At 38.0% G+C, this 14,794-nt stretch overlaps 1 protein-coding gene across 1 annotated transcript in view; it reads right to left on the reverse strand.

Moving 5' to 3' along the window:
- Positions 1 to 14,794, reverse strand: part of Inpp4b (inositol polyphosphate-4-phosphatase type II B) — a 507,192-nt gene that overhangs the window by 50,708 nt on the left and 441,690 nt on the right. Inside the window, exon 23 of the mRNA XM_004655836.3 lies at positions 3,315 to 3,427. Within this exon, the coding sequence (XP_004655893.2) occupies positions 3,315 to 3,427 (113 nt within the window). The remainder of the gene's footprint in view (positions 1 to 3,314; positions 3,428 to 14,794) is intronic.

Here is a 14,794-nt window from a genome sequence, read left to right on the forward strand (position 1 = left end):
AGTCCAGTGGTTGGACTTAACTTATTGTGGACTTTATGCATGATGTTACCACTGTGTCAGAGTGATAGACCCAGCACACCAGTAATGGTATGCAATACGCCTGACTTGCATAGATGGTGATCACAGTTCAGGAGCAACAACTGCATTGAAAATGGAGAAACCCTCATAGCCCTTGGATTAGACACTTGAGTTAAGCCTTAACTAGCTAACATTGTCTTGTTTTATACTCAAGAAACTTTTTCTGTAATTAATTATGTGTTTAGTCCACATAATATAAGAAAAGTTTTCTGCAATACCAAGAACATTTACACTGACCACCATTTATTGTATATCTAAGAGGAACTCATTAAAATTATGAAATTGCATACACATCTGCTCTATCAAGGAGCTCCATATAAACGCTAAAAGAATTTGTAATTATTCTCATTTTAAAAACAAGGAAACTGATGCTGAAATAAGCAAAATAACTTGTAGACAACAGATCAGAACTGGGCTGTAAATATAAGACTATTTAAGTTCAAGGATGAAATCTTATCTTTTTGTGCTCTTTTTGTGCTCCTTTATAATTCTTTCTTCTTATTATTATAATTTAAGTTGGAGAAAAGTCTCTAAACAGCCATTATGGTTATAGGGGCTTTGATATGAAATACTAATAATTAACTACAGCATTATCAATAATAATTGGTGTGTACTTAATATCCACATAGGGTTGGGGAGATGTCTTACTGGGGAAGAGTTATTGCTACATAAGCATGAAGACCTGAGTTTGACCCCCAATACCTCTGTAAAATCTGGGTATGGCCATGTCATGTGTGCCTATTATATCAGGGATGAGGGGAGTGGAGACAGGAAATTTAGTGGGACTTAATGCTCAGTTGACATGACTGGAAAATGGCAGTTCCATGTTTAATGAAAGACTTCCTCATGTGGTATTAAGAGGAAGATTAATACAGAAGGGTACCTGATGACCTCCCTTAATCTCCATACACATGCATGTTGGGCCACATGCATCCAAACATGAACATACACAAGCTACTCACAAAGCAAAATGAGATCAACATAATCAACAAGGAGATCAACAAGGCTTACTACTATATATATATATACACACATCAGGCATTAAGCAGGTCTTAAAAGTGCACACTTTAGGAGAAAATAGTAAGTTTTTACCAAGCATTTCTGTACCCTATCTAAATTGTGATTCAATACTTCAATTAGGATTAATATATACCTATTAAGTCATATATTCGCTACCTTCTAGTTCTAATAAAAAAGCATCTACAGAAATATGAGCATATTATTTGACCACATAATATTTCTTCACTTAGAAAATTCTAATCCTTTCAAATATATAGTATTTCATCTTTTTAAAAGCTAATTATTGTCATAGCAATAGCATAGACCTAATGGCTATATATACTATATTGATACATACTTTTAAAGGGAATTAATATTCCTTAAATGTATTATTATTATCCCATCTGCCTCTCCTAGTGTTTAAAATGTAAAATCAATGGTGGTGGCACACTTCCATCAAAAACACTACGTGCATGGTCTTGATTTCTCCATTTCTACAAATCCAGAATTATACAGGCATGATTTAGCATATTTGGTTAGCGTTTGATTTCTTAAATTTCTCATTTTATTATTTAAATTAACTAAGAAACCACACAGCTTTGTGTTTAATTAGAATGTAATGCATTAAGAGAAGCATTATTTCATTAAATAGATTTAAAGAAAGGAAAAAGGGAGGCAGAAATGAAGGTTTTAGTGGAAATGACAAAAGGAATCCTATGGTTTTTCTTTAAGAGTATTAAGTTCACTTCATTTGCAAATATGATATTGAAAATGATGTTTGAGCCTAAAGAAATGCTACAAACCATCCATTCCATCAGAAGTGGTATAGAAACCTTATTTGATTGTATATATATTTCATTAAAGTACTTTACAAACATAATGGATTTATGAGGAAATTTTTAGATATTCAAATGAAAACACTGAATAAACAAAGAGAAAATATATATTTGTGTTTGCATATCTAAGCATTCATCTATTTTGTTAAGTTCATACTATGTGTATAATGCCACATCCATTCATTTCCAAGCTGTTGGATGTCATGGAAATGATCAAACCACCTTAATGCTGTCATGTTATCAGTCAGATATACAAGAATAACATATGACCTAACCACTGTGAAATTTTGCGAGAATTAACCAGCACAGTGGTTTTTGAAGATACAAAGAATACACACAGAGGGGGAAAGCTATTACGGTCTTCCATAATGTGGCATGGTGTGAAATGGGACCAGTACAAATGACCTGGCTGAAAGCAATGTTTCATATTGTTCCCATCACTGTTTTTCCCTGGCAGTTCAGCAAGGTATGTAAGGAAACAAAGCAGTTTTAACATTGCTAAACTATTTTGTATCATCTCATGGTAAATTCCATTCTCCTTTTCCAGAGGCAAATAATATTGTGTTAGAGTCAAAGCACTGGCAACTGAGGAAAGGCTCTGTCTTGAAACCTTTGAGAGAGCACAGATAATCTCAAACTCTAAACTCTGAGCGATGCCGCAGAAATCACAAACCTGGCATTCGTCAGGGGTCTACAGCGCCTTTTCTGATGAATGGATGCCTTCCTAAAGAAAGGATGTTTGGCTTTTAAGTTTGAACAAAATTCATAAATCCCCTGTGAGTTGTGTCTCAGAGTTTCCAGGGGAGAGTTTAACACATACAGGCAAGATATTTTTCCCTAAGTCTTTGGAAGTCTGGGATAGGAAAGCAGGCGATCTCTCATCTACAGGGTGACATTAAGTGGGAGAGAACCATACAAAACACAGCTCATTACCCCACAGCAATCCATCAAGAATAAGGCCTTTGCCAGTATCTAAATTAACAACATTTACAAGCTCATTAACTGAACAATATGTCCAGAAGCCTTTCTGAAGCTGGAATACAGACAAATCTGATACCCACTTGTTTCTAGAGCTGTGACCAAAAGCCTAGCTCATGTAGACAGGAGACAATTGCCTATGCTTTGCAATATCAAGAAAATCACAGGTACTTCATTTTGAATTCAGAGTAACAAACAAGCCCAGGGGTTAGTAGGTATAACCAAAAAGATTCTTTCTTGACCCTTGTGTTTTTCTCCTTGTCCTCAAGTCTAACGATAAGGGTGACAATGACATCCCCTGCATGATGCAAAAGGATACCCGCTTACCTTAAATGTAGACCCTGCATAGTAAATACATGAAAATGTTGGCTGACCATGGAATGTCAGAAATAAGATTTGACCTGAGAGAGACTGACTGCTTACCGTAGCTGCCAACCACATGATTTCTACATTCTTCCTTTTTTTGGCTTGGATATTTTGATGGAGATTATCAAGTAATCCTTTTAAATCATTTTGTTCTTGAAAGTGTGAAATGTCTTAAGGAAAAATCAAAGGAGAAAAACAATGTTAGCACAAAACCATCCATGTAGATTTTGTGCAATAAGTTTGAAGATGCAACTTTCAAAACAACAAAGATCCCTTTGAGCAGAGTGGACATGAAGAGCATCATACTTACCCATCTCAATGCAGTTTTATACCTGATCTAGAAAAATGCTGCACTTTTACGCTTTCCCTATTCTAAGCAACTGTAATAATACCCAACTGGCCAGAAAACACTATAATATCAATAAGGAGAATGATGTTTATGGTATTTACTTATTTATTTATGAATGACAGAGAGAGGGTGAAGGAGAGAGAGAGAATGGGTGTGTCAGGACCTCTAGCCACTGCAAACAAACTCCAGATGCATGTGCCACCTTGTCCATCTGGTTTATATGGGACTTGGAGAAGTGAACCTGAGTCCTTAGGTTTCTCAGGCAAGCACCTTAAACATTGAGCCAGCTCTACAGCCAGGAGAACATTTTTTGATGAAGGCAATGTCTGCTATCTACCTTTAGCCAAGCATAAGCTAGATATCATGAGCTATAACCACTTTTTTTTTTTTTAACCACTGAGTACCTAGTCTGGATCAAGGAAATGTATTAAATTGAGCATCAAATATGAAACTTAATTTAAAAACATGAAGTCAGTTTATAGACACCAAGTTTCATCAGTCTGGCCACTGTTGACATTTTGATTCAGATTGGGACTGGGGGTGTTACTGCCTATTACAGGTTGCCTAACCACATCTGTGAGCTCTTCAATTCAGATGAAAGCACTCTTCATATTATGATGACAAAAAATGTATCTGGGTATTGTCAATTTTCTGTAACACAAAAATAACTTATCCTGGATGAAGATCATTGCTGCAAGAATCAAAGGTATGAAGGTATGAAGAAAATGGCAGGCAACATTTAATATCATGAGATAATTGGACAGAGAGCAAAAAAGAGTGCCAGCTGCTCACATGTCTATATACTACTAACCAAACCATGAGTAATAAATGGTCCATATTTAACTGTTAAAGCCCAAGGCAATGAACAATTTAAAACCAAATGTCCCTGAGACTAAAGATGGGATTCAATGATGACAACGAAATGGTTTGCTAGAAGAGTGTCAAGTTAACCATACATAATACCAAAAATGTACTGCAAAATTCAACCATGAGGGCTGGAGAGATGGCTGAGCGGTTAAGCGCTTGCCTGTGAGGCCTAAGGACCCCGGTTCGAGGCTCGGTTCCCCAGGTCCCACGTTAGCCAGATGCACAAGGGGGCGCACGCGTCTGGAGTTCGTTTGCAAAGGCTAGGAAGCCCTGGCGCGCCTATTCTCTCTCTCTCCCTCTATCTGTCTTTCTCTCTGTGTCTGTCGCTCTCAAATAAATAAATAAATAATTTAAAAAAAAATTCAACCATGAATTCCTTAGAACTTTGAATAATGCAAAGAACAGAGAAGGTAGAGAACTGTGTATTACAACTTGTTTACTTGGCCACAGAGAAGTTATAGCTTACATATTCCCCATTCAGATCATGAAACTGATCTATATTTTCTTCAATAGTAATACAACTTTGTACTTCTTACATTTGTACCAGTTATTTTGTTACCAAAACCACCTGAGTAGCTCATGACATCTGCTCCCCAGAATAGAGGAAGTATCTCAAGGAACTATGCCAAGTTGTATATCTACAAAAGAGCAAAGTGTCAGGCAAAGGGGTTATGAGCACTGAAACAATAATGAATCATCTTGGACTTCATGAGCAAAGAATAAAGTGTAATGCTCTTCAGATATACACTCTCTGTAAAGGAAATAAGTGCATGAGTGTAGTGAACCAATTCTTGAAAATATAATTTTAAGATGTCAAATATTTACTAGGTTAGTATAGATTATTATCATAAGAAAGATAGATAAATAAATAAATAAATAAATAAATAAATAAATAAATAAAAGCTAACAGGCCTGGTGAGATGGCTCAGCAGTTAAGGTGCTTGACCACAAAGCCTTACGAGCTGGGTTGGATTCCCTAGTAGCCATGCAAAGCCCAGCGCACATGGTGGCACCTGCACCTTGAGTTCACTTGCAGGGGTTGGACAGCCTGGTGTGCCCATTCTTTCTGCCTGTCTCTCTTCTCTCTCTTTCTCTCTGCTTGAAAATAAATTCATTAATCAAAATATTTTTAAATGCATTGTTAGGTAGGACTCTCTGATATACAGGGATTTTAACAGAACATAGCCTAAAGATAACAAAAGGAGGGATGGAAGCAGTTATAAAACATGTCCAGCGTTCTGAAGCTAAACAAGGAAGATAAGAACTATAATAACATTTTAAGTTTATTCTCATAGCATGTGAGAAATGAGCAGTAAGGTCCACCATCACTGTTTTTAGTCTTGATATATGGGAAGATAAACTGGTTTCAACCATAAATTAGGAGAAAAAGTACCTAGTAAAATTATGCATAGGTATAATTATTGCAAGAATTGTGTCTTTGGCATTATTGAACAGAGAAATTGTGTGTGTGCATGTACATGTATGCATGCATGCACACATGTGTATATGTTGGTCTCTCTGTGAATATTTATATAGGCAGAGTAAAATGGTGCTTTAGGTAATGACTGGTCACCTTTAAATTGTGGGATGTCATGTTTTTAAACTGCCTTTTTCTATTGGTTAAAAGGAATGTAAGTTGCTTGAAAAGAACAAAGCCCTTGTAGGATCAATGAAGATCACAGTATAGAGCTGAGAGAAGAAAAACATCTGAAGTCATAATGATGTAAAGTTCAGACTTCACACTCCACAGTCTTGTGGGGCAGCCTATAAATCCAAACCCTTTTTAAGTACAAGAAAGTGTACTACACTTATGACAAGTCAGTAAAAATGCCAGCCCTGATGGAAAGAGTGTGTAATTCTAGGAAAACAGGAAGGAGGGTGCAGAAATGTGTCTAGCAGAGATACTGTGTTGGGCCTCTGGGAATGGTTTAGGCCAAGAAGCAAAAGTGGAAAAAGCATGGACACAGGATACAGCTGTGCAGATTGTAGAGGAGTATACTGCACCATGTGCATGCCCTGAATAAGCCGGTGGCAGCAATCACAGAGACCTTGTTTCACTATAGTAGGAAGTCAGCATCAGGCAGAAAACGAAGGGCACTGGTGAGTCAGCTAGTGGCAGATCCACACCCTGGAGATATGGGAGATTCTTTTAGATGCAGCTTGTTCACAGTGACACATGGTGATGTGACATTGATAATGCTGTGATGCCCTGTGGGGCATTGTGACTTCACAGTGGCGTACTTAAATGTCACAGTGGCACCTTGTGATGAAAGGTTTGGACACTGTAAGATCACAGTGTGCATTGTGATGTCACGCTATGGCAATGTGATGAGGTTTGAACTATTGTGATGTCACAGTAGGTTATTGGGATGTCATGATGGGACATGCTGATGTCACACTAGAGTAAAAAAAATACAGGAAGTTTATACAGAGTAATAGCAATAATAGAGTTATGTTTATAAAACTGTATACTTTTATGAAGGATTCCGAGAAAAAGGCATGATGATGTAAAGCCCTGAACTCAATGTGCTGAATTTCTCAAAGGAGGGAATTATTACAGATGAAAAATTTGGGGTGGTAACGAAGGAGCTATAGAAAGGAGTTACCAAAGAGGCTTTAACTTTACCTGCAAATATTTACTTTTACAGAAATTCTGAGGCCAGGTAATGGGTAACCAAATGTGTCTTATGATTCATGATTAGTTGTTTTATGTTTGAAACATTCATAATTCTCTTTAAGCATTGAGCCATGAGTCCAGGAAAAATTATTTCCAATATCACTTTTACCCCCGGTTTTGCTGTGTGGACTTAGGCAAGTTGCCCAACCCTTTGTCCCTATTTCCTGAGCTGCAAAATGATGATATTTACCCTCTCATGCTTTATCAACTCACAGTAGAAAACAATTAATAAAAGTGGTGGCAGAAGAAGTTATTAAAGTCTGTGTCAGTTCTAAAAAAATGAGGAAGATATATATATATATATATATATATATATATATATATATATATATATATACACTTTTCAGAAAGCCTACTTTCTCAGGAATAAATCAGAATTTATCCAAAACACGTAAAATTCTTCTCCCATAGATATGTCTACAAATGCCCATTACATTCATAAACCAGTATCTGCCTACAATGCCCCAGTGGAACAGAACTGCCTAGCAGAGTGACACATTTGGTTCCTATTTCCTCTGTGTTTTGTCAAATAGTGTTTCTTTAACAAGAGTCCTGGTTAGGATACTGACTCCATCTAAAGGCAGGCAGTGATGGGCAGTGAAGAGGAATGGATCCTGGCCTCTTAGTTGATAGAGCTTATGAAGCTGGGGGAAGAAGTTTCTTTTTCTCATAGTCAGATGGCATAATGTTTTGAAAGTTTTCTAAAGTGAAAGCAAAATTACAGCTGTCTTCCCAACCCACTCAACTCAATCCCTACTAAGTAGCAGACCCAAGTTTACATGAGCTAAATTGTGTCCTCATGATGAAATTAATGTGTAATTCACACCCTTTGAAATCAAGACTAGTTCACATACGAGCATAATCTAAATCAATCCCTACTCAGCCCTAGCTTTGACAATTCCATTAAAGGTATGCAAGAACCTGCGCTATTCTGCTGTAGTGAGCTCAGGCGTGGGGTGGGGGAAGTGCCTTTCTCCCTTCTGCTGAACATGGGAATTGGTCACAGCAGCCATCTTGGAGTCAGGAGGAGACCAGAAAAATGAAGTGAATATGCTAAGGCAGGCAACCACAAAACAGGGGCAGGCACATCTTCGTGGTTGTAAGTGGAAATGGAATGTAGAGGAACGAAATAGACCTGGTTAGACATTCTCCCATGCATCCCTTGCAGTGCAGGCCTTGCCTTTAGGAACACATCATGAAGATGTGTACCCAAGTTGATCTTTCTGACAGATAGATAAAGGAAAAGATTCAGGAATCTACTCCATAAGGAATAGAGTGACCCCTCTGTGCAAAGTACCATGACCTCTCTGTTTCTAAATACCTTTGTGATTACATAGCATAGAAAGTTTCTTGCCTCAATTCTGCTTATGAGACCCATGTAATGAACACCTTGCGTGTGTTTTTTTGTAGTAACCCCCCTTGTTTAATAGTAACTTTATGTAAATTTGTGGTTTAACTCCCACCCTCTTTTTGCCACGAACATCTTGTGGTTTTCTCCAATAAATGCTGATTCTCAGAGCAGTTTGGGGCTGCACTTAGAGATCCCAACCTCGAGGGTGCAGTCCTGATACATCAGCCCTTACCCGGCATTCTGTGAGTTGATGGTCTTACTTGTGCGACACCAGACCACATAACAGTAAGTCACTGATCCAACCCTCTCTTGAGGCCTGCCTTCCAACTAGACTTTTAGAGGTGTTAATGAACTTTGCTAATTCAAATTAGTTTGGATTAGGGTTTCTCTCATTTGCAAGGATATTCAAGGTAAATAAATGAGGACATATGTGTTTCTTTTTTTTTTTTTAATGTGCTTATTTATTTAGTAGATAGAGAGAGGCTGAGAATGGGTGTACCATGGCCTCCTGCCACTGCAAACAAATTTCAGACCCATCTATCACTTTGTGTACCTGGCTTTATGTCAGTACTGGAGAATCAAACCCAAGCCATCAGGTTTTGCAAGAAAATGCCTTTATCTCCTCAGCCATCTCTCCAGCCCAATAACTATGTTGTTAACATTGACCAGCCATATTGTAAATGTGTTGTACTAAGGTAGTGAAAAAGATGAATTACTTCTAGAGAGCAGTATAAAAACCATGTCTATAATGATAGTTTTAAAATATGTTTCCCATATACTTTGCTATTCTTTTCCTAGTCTGTTCCCCCTTACCTTGGATGTGGGAGGGCTTGGCTAATAAAGTATGGCAGAATTTGTAGTACCTAATGATACAGGTCAGGCTATGACTATTCTCACAAATCTTTTGCAAGGGGTATTCCCATAAGAACCCATCTGCTATACTGGAAGAAGTCCACATCACATACAGACCCTGTATAAGTGACCCCATCAACAGGCCCAGCTGAGTCCATTCTTTGAAGCAAACTACCTAGATATCAGAGTATAAATACTGAAGCCTCCAGATGACTCCTTTATCTGCACATTGAAATGACCCCTGTCAGTTCTCCTTCTGCCTCAGGTCACAGATACTGGATTAGCAACAAATCATTCCCCCTTTCCCTCCTTCACTCCTGAGAAGTCAGAGACAAGGAACATAGAAGAAATATTTCCAATGTCATGTCAGTAGTAAGCTTGGGAGTTTTTAACCTGGCCAAACAGAAATAGAGCAATGGAAATAAAATGGACTTAGAAGGATCTATACTTCTAAATGTGGAAAAAATAATTAACAATGGAGCACACTGTTTTCACAGTGCACTTTGTTTAACACTGTTCTATAATATGAAGTATACTTTAATTAACTCTAGAACAATTATAGTTGATTGTACTAGCTAGCAGACAATTACAACTGTGTAAGTCATTGCAATATTTTAAATAATCTAGATTTTTAGAGGCAGTAGAATCTTGAAAGGCAGTAGTGGACAAAGTAACACTAAAATCAGCTTTATTTAAATTGAATTTCCAATCTATAGTTTATGAATGACAATATAGAAAATCAAATATTAAGATCACAATGTGATTAGAGCTAAATATTTTTAATGGACATACTTTCAGGTTTTACTCTTAAATGAATATAATGGCCCATCACAAGAACAACAGAGAAAGAAATCTGTAAAAAATAATTATTAAAATATGTTCCAAGCTCTGCAATAAAGTTGGTTTAAGATTCTCTTTCCGTGTTGCACACCAGAAGCAATGGCATATACTGAGTGAGAAGAATGAATTAACATATTAATTTTTTCCTGTTTTCTTTTAAATAATGTTTAGAAATCAGTCAACATTTGATGACAGAATCACCAAACAATTCAAAATCAGGACAAAGGAGTGAGAAATGGGTTGTAGCAAAACAACTCTCTAACAACCAAATTCTAGCTTACTGAAGTTTCTTGAGATAGCTTACTGTGCCAGAGAGAGAGGTGGATGTGTAAAAAAGCTTGTCTTATGTGGTGGCAGTGCATGAAAAGCTAGCTCAGTGTGGGGTAACCTGGTTGAATTGATGGATACTTTTGCTTGTGTTTGAGCAACAGAAGCTCTTTAACTGAAGGGAGCTGGGTGATCATTTTCTTCTTTTCCCAGCCCCCCTCCAAGTCCCTGCATTTTACACCAGTGACCCACAATAGACAGTTGAAGATTGAAGGGAATAAGAATGAATTTCTCAAAACTTCAAGAAGAAATGCAACTATGAAAGGGATCCCAGTGCTTGTCTTCTAGCTCAGGGCCAGGATGTTGCTACAAGGTACAATGGTTAGACAGAAGCCCAGAGATGCAGGGGCACAGGGTGAGAGGTCTTCTCTTTAGTCTTTCATACCCCTCCTCTTTCTGATAACAAGCAGGGAAACAATTCCCCTTTACAAGACTTATAATCAAGGAAAAGTAAGATGGTAGAGAATTCTGAGCCTTCTCTCAATAGTCACGGTCTTTGTTCTCCCTGAAGACAGATGAGAGTGAAATCTCAGCATCACTTTACTACACAGAATTGTACAATTAACTCCTGAGGTATTAGGAAAGGCATGCCTAAGGTAAAACTCAGAAAGAATTACAAAGAAAGCTACACCCTAATTCTTCAGTGAAAAGGAGCTGATAAGCATATGAAGCCTACCTTTTATTCTACTCATATAGCTTTTCTTAAACCTGAAGTGGCCTTTTATTTAGCAGGTAAGGCCCTCATATGTTTTTATTTATCAATTATTAATTTATTGATATTCAATGAATAATTTATTAGCATCTCTTACTTACCTAATAAAATTACTTCTTACTCTCCCTGGTTTCTATGGAAGTTTCTACATATCTGGAGTTTTGTGATGCAAAGTTAGGGACACTGAGGGCAAACAAAAGGCCTTGCAGATATGGCTTGGGGAAGAGTTCAGTGTAAGTAGTGAGAAGTGGTGAGTGTTCAGTGCGGGGTAGCTGGGAAGAGAACCCAGTGGATAAAGCATCGCACTATAAGCATGAGGAACTGAGTCTCAGTTTGATCAAAAGAAAAATTCTGGGGTGGAGGCATATGCTTTTAACCCCGGTCCTGTGCAGCTAGAGATTGGATGTCAGGTCACAAAGTGAAGATTTTTCTCTTGGCTAAAAGCAGGAATTGTCTTTGTATGTGCCGGAGAAAATCTAGGTCATTACACTTAACCACAGTTCAGAAATGTCAGAAGGCTTGTCTCTGTCCTTATCTCTGCCCCCTTAGGGAGTCCCTCCATTTCCTTCCTAGAGAATTCCAAAATTCCTAACCCCATCCTCCTGGCATCAGGAATAAACTGACAAAAGCTGACTCTTATCCAGGGGGTTCCAAAAAGCCTGCATACCTGTCTTCCTTAGATAGCCACTCTCTATAACAAAACCCGGACCTGAGACTCCAGGTGGACTCTTCAAACCCCCTTCTGCCACCTTGTGCCAGAGTCCCCCTTGCTTCCTTCCTTTATATCCTAGGCTCAAGTCTTTCTTCTCCTTTCCTCCAGAAACTTTAAGGTACAATAAAATCTTAGACGGGTGTGGCAGTGCACACCATTAATCCCAGCACTCAGGAGGCAGAGATAGGAGAATTGCCATGAGTTCAAGGCTATACTGAGACTACAGAGTGAATTCCAGGTCAGCCTGGGCTAGAGTGAGAACCTACCTCAAAAATAAATTTTAAAAAATCCTTTTGAATCTTTTCCTCTGGTCTGTGGATTTTATCCTTCAAACTCATGAGACAAGGATCTGGGAGTACCCCAAATTATTGGTTTATTGGTATTCAGGGAACCCCGAACTTCCTGTATCACTGGGACTTGCTGGCCAGCTACTCTAATTTAACTGGTGAGCTCTGACCAATGAGATATTCTGTTTCAAAGGAGGTGGACAGTTCCTAAGGGAGATACCCAGGGTTGTCTTCTGGCTTGCATACACCTGTACACACATGGGCGTGCACACCACATATCCACGTGCAGCCATACACATGAACAGCACACATGTACACATACCTTCATGCATACCCACACACACAGTGATTTTTCAAAGTGTCGTATACTACCTAGCTGAGTGGAGTAGGAAAAGTAGGGAAAAGAGGAAATCTTATGGTGTTATTTGGTTCTTCTTTGAAATTTAATTAAAGGCTGGAACAAATTTTAGTCACTTTTAATTGTTGGTCTGTTTACTGGATATGATACTATAATGAAACTGAATCGCAGGATACCCTGGAATTAACTCATGTCAAATGACAAATGAGTCTCAAAGTTTTTAGTGTTCACTTACTCCTCACTATGGGAACCAAGAACTTAGCCTGTGATGATGTTGTTACCAGGAACTCCTGGACAAAGATATTCCAAAAGATAAAAGATATACTTTTATTGGAAATGTTATCCAAGAATTGGTGATCATGTGAAAAAAATCTATTAAAATTAACATATATCTGAAAGAATACAAACCAAGACAGAGAAAGAAAGGATGTTGAATAGAAGAGAGATGTAAATTTGTTCAAACTGTAGAAAAGAATTCAATAAATTGATTTGTTAGTGCAGGTGAGAAATATAATTTCTAGAGAAACTCAAAATGCACAGCCATCATTATCTTATCCATCTCTCTAGCATTTGCAAATGTGATGTGACATCTTTTTGTCACAGATAGTGACAGTGGAACTTGAACTTCCTTTCCCTAGTGGGATAATGGAGGAATGTACTTTGAAGTACAAAGCATATGCGTGTTAATTATCCTCATTGGGCTGACAAGGAAATACAAGCATTCACAACAGCAAGTGACTCACCTAAGGAGGCTTTCAACTGAATTCATGCCTTTTGATTTCAAGCCATTAAGGGCTGACTTATGAAGCTAGTGCACTGGGAGGCTGGCTACACTCAACAAGTGGCAAAGTCTGGGTTGGGAGACATACACATGCAGAAGATTAGAGACTCTGTGAGAAGGAAAGAGTGAGAAACTGGATGATGTTTGCACCTATAGATTCTGTAGCAGAACAAGCCTAAGTAAGTTTTGATGAATCTAAATCATGAGCTCCACAAAGTGCCGCAGAGGCATCAGAGGTCAATTCCCAGTGGCCATTGAGAACTTATTTAACAAAATAATTGAAGAAAACTTCCCCAGTCTCTTAAAAGAAAGGCCCATCAAGATACAAAAAGCCATCAGAACTCCAAACAGACTGGACCAAAGGAGAAACTCTTCAAGACATATTATTATTAAGACTCTAAACATTGACACCAAAGAGAAAATCCTAAAAGCAGCTAGGGAAAAACAGCGCACCACTTTCAAAGGTAACCCCATCAGAATTACTTCAGACTTCTTAATGGAAACCCTAAAAGCTAGAAGGACATGGAGTGAAACTCTCCAAAGTCTAAGAACCTATGATTCAAACCCAAACTACTCTACCCAGCAAAAGTATCCCTTATAATAAATGGTGGAAGGAAAAACTTTCCATGACAAAACTCAGATTTACAATTATATGAACACAAAACCAAAAATACAGAGAGTATTTCAGGAAATTCTCCATAAACAAGAAACAAATAACCAAACTCAAATGCCTACAAGAAGCAGATCACAACAACCAAACCCAGAGTAGGCACAAAAAAAACCTTCAAAGCCCATGAAAACACCAACACACATCTACCATCACAAAATGGCAGGGATCAAATCAAATCTCAGTCATTACCCTAAATATTAATGGCCTTAATTCACCCATCAAAAGACAAAAGCTAACAGGATGGATCAAAAACATTAGACACCTCAATCTGTTGCCTTCAAGAAACCCACCTCACCACTAAAGACAGACACATCCTCAGGGTAAAGGGGTGAAAAACAATATTCCAAGCAAATGGGAATAAGAAACAAGCAGGTGTAGCTATATTAATATTGGATAAAATAGACTTCAAACCAAAAATAATCAAAAAAGACAAAGGCTACTTCCTACTCATCAAGGGAATGATCCATCAAGAGGATATTATAATCATAAATTTGTATGCACCAAACACAGGGGCACCACAGTTCATAAAACCAAACCTACTTGACAATAAAACAGAAATAACCACCAACACCATCATAGCTGGGGACTTCAATATACCATTATCAGTAATAGACAGATCATGCAAACAGAAACTCAACAGGGAAGAGAGCTCAACAAAACCATAGAGCACTTAGACCTAACGGACATCGACAGAACTTTCCATCCCAAATCCACAGACTACACATTCTTCTCAGCAGCCCATGGAACATTTTCT

Source organism: Jaculus jaculus, chromosome 12 (assembly GCF_020740685.1).
Source record: "Jaculus jaculus isolate mJacJac1 chromosome 12, mJacJac1.mat.Y.cur, whole genome shotgun sequence".
Taxonomy (NCBI): Eukaryota; Metazoa; Chordata; class Mammalia; order Rodentia; family Dipodidae; genus Jaculus; species Jaculus jaculus.